The 9353-nt window shown below is 49.8% G+C and overlaps 1 protein-coding gene across 1 annotated transcript; it reads right to left on the bottom strand.

Moving 5' to 3' along the window:
* Positions 1-283: 283 nt before the first annotated feature.
* Positions 284-8746, bottom strand: LOC104517861 (DNA topoisomerase I mitochondrial; the record flags this gene model as incomplete). Its single annotated transcript, XM_010162283.1, has 8 exons — positions 8632-8746; positions 6025-6146; positions 5438-5560; positions 4742-4929; positions 3860-4004; positions 2800-2943; positions 964-1149; positions 284-352 (listed from the first exon to the last, which is right to left on the bottom strand). Coding segments are annotated over exons 2-8 (921 nt in total), but the record flags the coding sequence as incomplete, so codon positions are not given.
* Between the last annotated feature and the right edge of the window lie 607 nt (positions 8747-9353).

Raw genomic sequence — 9353 nt, 5'->3', positions numbered from 1 at the left:
TTCCAATCCCCAGCACTCTGTGATTCTGTGAACTAAGCCTGCATTCAGAGACACAGAGATGCCACCAGTGCAGAAAGATAATGGGGAAAAACATTCACAGCATCCCAACAAGGTGTTCAAACAGCTACAGTGGTGTTTCTGGAGGGGAGATAGTTAAAAACCAAGTTAAGGGATGGAGCACAACAGCCTGGGAGTCTGCAGCATGGACAGAAGTGTCATGGGTTTGCTTCTACTCCCTCTGAGCCATCAGTGTTGCTTCAAAAGCTTAGGAGTGACAACTCACATTGAGCCTGTCAAAGAGGTCATCTGCTGGGTCCTTGTTCTTCATGAACAGCTGAAGGTTCTTGAACACCTGAAGAGGAGAAAAGGACAGCCCTGATTAGGGACAAGGAGCAAATTGCTCCCAGATAGCTCCTTCACTTACATCTGCATTGAGATAGGCTGATTCAGACTCATGTAGTACACATCCTACCACATCACCAAACTTCTCAACTTCAAGGGCTGCCAGTGGGACCTCAAAGCCATTGGTGCCACAGGCTACTTTCCCCCCCCACCTCTGGGCACCTCCAGTTTCCCCAGAAACACCATTAAAATAATTTATCAAAAAATAAAATACCAATGAGGAGAGTTCAAGTCTTAATGCCCACCAGTCAACTGGGAATGCTCCAGCAGAAGACAGGACTTCTCTCTCATGGTTCATGGGCTAGAATAACCTTGAAATCCAAATCTCAAAGTCTGTTCCCCTTCTCGAGGCCAAGGTCAGCATGTGTGTGTCCTCATCACCCAGCACCATTGCATCTCACACACATGCTGCCACCATGGTGTTGAAGCACAGGAGGCATCTTTGCGATGGATTTCAGACACAGATTTGGGACTGATGACCACCGAGAGAACTTAAGCCACCCAACTAACCCTGCACCAAATTGCCATGGTGGCCACTGCCTCCATTTCTGCCCCACTCACCAGCTTCTCCACCGACACTTTGTTGTAGTAACGGATTGAGTCTTTCCCAAGGAAGTCGAACTCCACCACGTGTTCCTGCCCATCCAGCTTGGGGTGCAGTTTGATGTGCTCCACACGCAGGGAGCAGCAGCCAACCGTGTCTGCAGTCTCCCCTTCCTCCTTCTCATTGCCAGCTCGCAGGGCCAGCTGGAAGAAGACAGCGAGTCATCCATCCCAACCCACCTCCATTCCCCCTTCCAAGGTTATTAAAGTGTATGTAGACACCACAGGGGGAAAGAAGACAGCTTTCTCAGGACAGTGCTCCACTGAATGGCTGCTGGGACCCTGGTGGAAACCAAGCAGAGATTGCCTCCAGCAGATTAGTTTGCCTCTCTAAGAAATCCTAGAATATTCTCCCAGAATAAAGTTATCCAGCTCTCCAGTGATGTTTTTACCATCACATGGAGATACACATGCAGGTAAAGTCCAGGGAGGACAGTACATCTCCTGCACTGCCATGCAACTGCATCCTCATACAAGCATCATAGAATCATAGAATGGTTTGGATTGGAAGGGACCTAAAAGATCATCCAGTTCCAACCCCCCTGCCATCAGCAGGGACACCTTCCACTAGACCAGGTTGCTCAAAGCCTCATCCAGCCTGGCCTTCAACACTTCCAGGGAGGGGGCACCGACAACTCCCTTGGGCAACCTGTTCCAGTGTCTCACCACCCTCACAGTGAAGAACTTCTTCCTCATATCTAATCTAAACCTCCCCTCTTTCAGCTTAAACCCATTTCCTCTTGTTTTGTCATTAACTGCCCTTATGAAAAGTCCTTCCCCAGCTTTCTTGTAGCCCCTTCAGGTACTGGAAGGCTGCTACAAGATCTCCCTGGAGCCTTCTCTTCTGCAGGCTGAACAGCCCCAACTCTTTCAGCCTGTCTTCATAGGAGAGGTGCTCCAGCCCTCAGATCATCCTGGTGGCCCTTCTCTGGACTTGTTCTAACTGGTCCATGTCTTTCTTGTGTTGGGGGCTCCAGAACTGGATGCAGTATTCCAGGTGGGGCCTTACAAGAGCGGAGTAGAGGGGCAGAATCACCTCCCTCGACCTGCTGGCCACGCTTCTCTTGATGCAGCCCAGGATATGGTTATTGGCCTTCTGGGCTGCAAGCGCACATTGTCTGCTCATGTCCAGCTTCTCAAAATTGTCTGCTCATGTTCAGCTTCTTCTATCTGCATCAGCAGACAGTAGTGGTCACCATCCTCCACAATCATAGAATCATAGAATAGTTTGGTTGGAAAAAGAACATTACGATCATCTAGTCCAACCATAAACCTACCATTGCCAAGTTCCTCACTAAACTACTAAACCATGTCCCTAAGCACCACATCTACACATCCTCTGAGTACCTCCAGGGATGGTGACTCCACCACTTCCCTGGGCAGCCAGTTCCAGCACTTGATAACCCTTCCAGTGAGGGTTTTTTTCCTCATATTCAACCTAAACCTCCCCTGGCACAACTTAAGGCCGTTCCCTCTTGTCCTATCACTTGTTATTTGGGAGACAAGACCAACACCCACCTCACTACAACCTCCTTTCAGGTAGTTCTAGAGAGTGAGAAGGTCTCCCCTCAGCCTCCTCTTCTCCAGACTAAACAATTCCAGTTCCCTCAGCCGCTCCTCATAAGACTTGTGCTCCAAGCCCTTCATCATTGCCAGATGCCTCATGAGGAGCAACCCTGGCTAGTACAACCAGCAGACATCAAATAATTCTACAAGATGGGGTAGATCAGGTAAGTTAAATCCCAACCTCCACAGGGACGGGGGACCTGGGGACCAGGGTGAGGTTGCAGATACCTTATCAATGAAGTAGAGGGCCACTGCTCTTTGTCGTTTCTTCATCTCCTTAGACTTCCAGTCAGCTCGGTAGCGAGCACGGATTTTGTGGACAACATCCTTTAAGCGCCTGGCTACCTCATACTTCTGCCAGTCCTTCTCTCCCTGGAAAGAGAGGTTGAGACATTTTCACCCAGTGCTCCATCTTCCTTCCACCCCTACCAGTCAAACTTAGTTCTGGCAACACCTTCAGCAGCTAAATACTGCTCAAACCCTATTGCTTTCTTGGACAAAATCCATGAAGTGGAAAAATCAGAGCAGAAACAGCTCATCTAGGGTTTCTGTGCCCTCAGCTGGCTGTGTTGGACCTGAGATCCTGACCAAGTATGGAGATAGAATCATAGAATGGTTTGGGTTGGAAGGGACCTTAAAGATCATCTAGTTCCAACCGCCCTGCCATCAGCAGGGACACCTTCCACTAGACCAGGTTGCTCAAAGCCTCATCCAACCTGGCCTCGAACACTTCCAGGGCGGAGGCATCCACAACTGATATCTTCAACCAGCTAGCAGCCAGCAAGCAGCAAGTGAGGAGCCAAACAGTCAAGCACTGCATGGTCATGGCTGCTGCTGCTTGGACACCACCACCATGGACTGACAATGCATTTGCTGAGTTGTCTCCAACTTGCATGCAGCTTCCTTATTTGTTTTGATGATTGGAAACACCTTTAAATCACCTTTCCCTCCCTACAATGTTCAGTTCCTCCCTCCTGTGGCACCACAGACTGTGATCCCACCTTCCCCTACCCTCCATTTACTGACATCAATGAATTCAAACCCATAGACTCTGGTCCTGGTGGACCACCTCAGCCCATGACTGGCTTTCAGCAGTCTTCCCTGAACACATATGAGCAGCACGGCACAAGAATGGCTCTGCCCATAGCAATCCATCCCCTGAAACAGGCTCAATGTTGACCAATCATCTCTCCTCTTTTCCTCTCACCACCCCTGATCTTTCCATCTAGCAAAAAAAACAGTGTCCCAAAAGGCAACAGCTCTGTCTGAACAACAGCATCACTCCAACCTTCAGCTTGGAGCTGGGGTTCAGCATGATGTACTTCAAAGTGTTCTGGATGTTTTCTGTCCATGAGGCCAGCCAGGTAACCGTGTTGTCAAAGCGCACCTCCTTCCACTTGTGCCCTTCTGGAGGCTCAGGGATCTTGGAGTCCCTGCAGGCAGAGCAGGGTTACAGACCTCAGACCATGAAGGAGAAGAAACAGGTCATCAGCTCAACTGGTTCTTCACAGTGAGCCAAGGATGGTCAACCCATTGCAGCACTACTTACAGCCCACCCAAAATTGTTCCATAACTTGATCAAGTCTTTATCTTTTGGATGCTGAGGACAACAGGAGAATTTGCTGGGCTGGTGGGGAATGTTTTGAATCAAGGCCACAATGTCTTCATATGGATGATTTAAGATCAATTCAACTCACTTAGAGAGCAAACACTCAACCCAATCACTGCTCTTCCTTCCTCCAGTGAGGATTCTGATGCTTCCAGCCAGCAGAAGGAACCCATAAAATGAGAAGGAATGGCTTGTTTGGAAGAGGAGCACAAGAGTTGTCCCTTCTCCAAAGAGGCCACAGAAGCACTGCAGTGTTTTCAGTTGATGTCAGGTGAGCAGTGGAGGCACCAGTGAGAGACAGGAGCTGCTGACCAGCTTCCTGGCCACTGTACATCCACAGAGAAACTAAAAGTCAGACCTATCTACAAAGCAGACACCTGGAGGTGACCAGGAGGTGAGAGAAGTGAGTTCAAGCTTCAAGGTATGCAAAAGCAGTGATTGTAGGAGACAGCAAAACCCCATAGAAGCTCCAGGCAGAGGAGATGTACTGTTCATCCCAGTCCCAAAAGCAGCCCCACAAGCTCAGATCTTCCCATGGCCGAGACCAGGACAGCAACTCACTTGCTGCAGTTGATGACAACATCTTCTGGCATGATCCTCTTCTTCAGCATGCCCATTTTGGGGTGGTCACCACGGCCACGGAAAAGCCCCGGTGGCTCAGTTTTGAAATTGCCTATTTTCTCCCGGTGCCCATCAAGGATGCAGTACCCATACTCCTCCTGGATCTTATCTGCCTCCTCCTTCAGTTTCTGAAACAAGCACCATCCCATCACCACCACAATGGACAGAGCTGAAACCCCATAACTCATCCCTGTCCATCATCACCCTCCTTTTCCACAGAGAATGCAAGGCAGAGCTCAGAAGACTGGAGGAACTTATAAGCATGGTTCTAAGTCTGTTCCCACCACACTGTTCATCTTCACCTACTTTGCAAACCCTTACAGTGATACTGTCCCAGCATGACATGCTGATGGAATAAATCTGTGTGACACCTGCACCTTCACAAGGTCCACCATCCTCTAGACCCCAAACCATGGTCTGAGGATGACTGGTACCCTGCAGAGCCATGAAATATACAGCATCTGCAGGTAAACTTAATGAAGATGGGTGTGATGGTCATGGAGAGGTGAAGCTAGTCCAAAGATGTCCCAGGTCAGGGCAGAACACCAGGAAAGGAGACAAGCAAGAGCTGAAATACCCCAAGCTGGTCCCAAAACATATCAGCTAGCCTCAGATGTCATAGGAAACAGTCCTCACCTGCTTCTCCTCTTTGGAGAGTGCTTTCCGTGCCTCACTTTTGTCCACAAAGTACTTGTGGATCTCCCTGAAGTCACACTTGTCCAGATCCTTGATTATCTTCTGCTCCGCTGAGGTCATCTCCTGAGCAAGAGATGAGAGAGGCTGGGTAAAGCCAGGAGGTAAAGCCAACTCCATGCAGAGTTGTCACCTACATCTCTTTGCAGATAAGAAAATAGAAACCCACGTGCCAATTCTTCAGAAAAATCAGAACAAAGCAGCTCTCCTTGCCACATCCACCCAAGGGGACACAAAGCTGCCATGGCAGGAGGCCAGGCTGCCACTGGACACTGTAGTAAAGCAAAATGCAGCCAGCTCTGAGGTGGAGCAACCTCTAACTTCTGCTATGGAAACAAGTGGTCCACAAGCATGGCTGCAAGTAGCTTGTGTTGACTGAAGAAGTTGCACCAAAGGTATGTGGGGCATGCAAACCTGACCTAGTAGGGGTCTTGCTTCCACTTGTGGACTAAGTCATGGTGGTGCAGGACCATAAGGTTAATCCTTCAGAGGGACATATGACAGCAAGGAAGCCCTCACAGGGAAGATACCTTCTTCCAGTCATTGAAGAAGTTGTTCTGGAAGATCTCCTTGGTTGTGTATTCGTGATCAAGCATTTTAGCATAGAAGGTGGCAATTTCCTCCGTGGCTAAGCTCAGCTTCAGGGGTTTGCCTAGGAAGAGAGAAGACCTTTAGCATCATTTATGGGGACAACCCAACCCCATAGCCCCAAGGCAGTTGTTTGGTGAGTCCCCATCCTCAAGACAGCGCCAAAACAGGGACAAGGGGTGAGAAGAGACGCTGGTAGGACTTCAGCCCCCTCCTGCACCAGGCACAGCCTCACCTCTGGATCAATGCCCAGAGTACTTGGCACAGCAAGATGTTGCCAAGACCCATCTGCAATCACATCTCATCTTCTTTTCCAGGAGAGTGGAATTCCTGATTTATGTTAAGGTCACTGAGCCATGGGGCTTTCAGCAGCCACCATGCCATGATGAGTCCCAAACTAATGGCTTGATAGGACAACACAGAAAGGTTTGCTTTCTCACCACGATCACTTCCAGGACCATAGTCAGGAAGCCACTTGGAGAGGTTTCATCTCAAATACTTTCCCACACAGCTGGAGCAATCATGGGAAGCTCAAAGCTGAGATGTGTGCAACAGATACAGATGCAAGAGCCTCTCATGGTTGTCCAGTGGACCTTGTATTAGTTCTTGGAAGTAGCAAAGCCACCTTCCTGTCTTGAGCTCTTTGGCTTAGAGCAATGAAGTCTAGAAAATCCAAGGAACATCTTGGCTCTTCCTAAGAAACCAATACTCTGAAATAGCTTTTCTAGGCAAGGTCCAGGAAAAACATCCAGCAAAGCTCCAGGAGATGGTTCAATCCTACCTGCACCAGACACTCTGGTTTTTGGGGTTCCTGACGTCCACCTCAACTACTGGGCATAGTGGGTCACAGCCTTACAGCAGCCCCATGACAAGCTACATACATCAGCTCAGCCATGGTCCCTTCCTACCTGGGGTTGTCACCTGTCCACAAACAATTTTTCATTCAGGAACAGTCAAACAAGCCAACATCACCCAAGATCCCAGACCAAAGCCACCAGCCTAGATACACACAAGGCACAGATGAGTCTCTGAGACAGCTCAGAGGCCACACAGAAGGTCCAGATCCTATGAAGGACTACATACATCTGCCAGGGTTTCCTCTCATAGAGCTACATGGAGTCTCTGATAGACCTATAGATGTCCCAGCAGTGCCCTCTGGTGACAGCGCTGCCAAACATCTCATTTCCCCAAAAGTGCCTTTTTTTTTCCTCTACTGTAAAAACCCCAGAAGATATAGGAAGCCCTAAGGGAGGGGGCTGAGGAGGACCAAGATCCCATGGGACTGAGGTCCCCTTCTAATCTCCAGCATCCTTTGGTCAAGCCCCAAGGTCCTTGTTGATTCCTTCCCTTGATCTGTCAGAAAACAGTTCAGGGATGAAGCCAAGAGTGGGGAGGAGAAGACAGCCCAGTAGGCATGGCAGGAAACCAAGGAGGACAGTAGAGACCTGGATCTGTCCTGTCAATCCCAGTCCCTCACTGATGCACTGAGTTGCTGTAAGGTGATGCGTGGTGGTCCTGGGGACAACATCAGAAGCCATGACCAGGACCTCAGAGCAGCCCAGGCAAACCCTGCAACATCTGGGAGGGCATGTGATATGTCAGTCACTGAGGCCATGGGACAGGCAAACTGCAGCTCTCAAAATGGACCTAAGGGAGCCAGTCCAGAGGAGGCCACAAGGATGATGCGAGGGCTGGAGCACCTCTGCTGTGAGGACAGGCTGAGAGAGTTGGGGCTGTTCAGCCTGGAGAAGAGAAGGCTCCAGGGAGATCTTCCAGAGGCCTTCCAGTAGCTGAAGGGGCTCCAGGAAGGCTGGGGAGGGACTTTGGACAAGGGCAGGGAGTGACAAGGGATGATGGCTTGAAAGTGGAAGAGGGGAGATGGAGATGAGATATGAGGAAGAAATTGTTTGGTGTGAGAGTGGTGAGACACTGGCCCAGGTTGCCCAGAGAAGCTGTGGCTGCTCGTCCCTGGAAGTGTTGAAGGCCAGGCTGGATGAGGCTTTGAGCAACCTGGTCTAGTGGAAGGTGTCCCTGCTGATGGCAGGGGGGTTGGGACTGGATGATCTTTAAGGTCCCTTCCAATCCAAACCATTTGACGATTCTATAGGCTTCTATGAAAAGCAAAATCACATTTTCACAGCTTGTGGTGTAACCTCAAGAAACCTGGGGTCTAGCCCCACCACTGCATGTCCTACAGCCAGGAGAGTCTGTGAATCGAGATACAAGTCCCAGAACCACACATGGCTGCCTCACAGCACCCTAAAACTACCTGCAGGCATCTACACAGGGTTCCTCAACCTGCTCAGGTTGCTCTGGATGGGAGAGGATGCATGAAGCTCATTAACTCCCCAATAACCCCATAACTCCTCCCACGTGCAAAACTCTTCAGCTTTAACCCAAGGCTCAGGCTTTATCCAACGGGATATTTAGACCCTTTAGGAATTTGTGGTCTGCAATACTGTCCCCTCCATACAAGAGAAGATACCAGCTCTCTGGCCAGGCAGAGGACAATCCCACACGCCCCAGGTCCCATCACAATGTGGACATACCATCATAATAAAACTGCACATCATCAGGCAGTGGTTCATAGAGGGGGGCGAAGTAGGGTCCTCGGTGCTCCAGTTGGGTCCACTTTACCCCATCTTCCTTCTTCTCCTCTTCCCACCTAGAAGAGATGCACAGGGACCCATGAGAACATTCCAACCTTGGGGTCTGGGACCTTCTCCCAAGGTCACTGTGGGAAGATGCTCTGCAGTTGGCATAAAATCCAGGTGAAATCCTGTGGTTTCTGCTGCTGCCTCAGTTTCCCCATTCTTTCAGATGAGGAAGGGTGCAATGAAGCCCACCGAAAGGTGGCTGGAGGAAGGGGACACGCTTGGTGTATGGACACGGTGGGATGCAGGGGGAGAGCAAAGGGATGGATCAACCAACCCAACTCATGGGTAAAGGCAGAGATCCCACCACTGAGCCACAAAGGCTGCACAAAAGGGGCTGCAAGCACCCAAGTGAACCCCACCTTCCCTCCCCAGCCCCCACCACCTCTGGTTTCCCCCCCCCCCCCCCAAAAAAAAAAGGAATAAAAAAGGAGGTTCAGAGGTTCATGAGCCAGAGATGGACAACACGCAAGGTTCATGATTGTTTATAGCCGTGATCTTAATGCAAATAGATCTTGATGCATGTCTGCCTCCTCCAGAGCAAACAAAAAAGGTAAATTTAAAAAAAAACAAGAAAAGGCTAACTTTTAAAAAGGTAACAAAAACAAAAAACCCCA

This window comes from Antrostomus carolinensis, unplaced genomic scaffold (genome assembly GCF_000700745.2).
Source record: "Antrostomus carolinensis isolate BGI_N321 unplaced genomic scaffold, ASM70074v2 scaffold24102, whole genome shotgun sequence".
Classification (NCBI taxonomy): Eukaryota; Metazoa; Chordata; class Aves; order Caprimulgiformes; family Caprimulgidae; genus Antrostomus; species Antrostomus carolinensis.
This window is presented reverse-complemented; position numbering and strand designations above follow the sequence as displayed.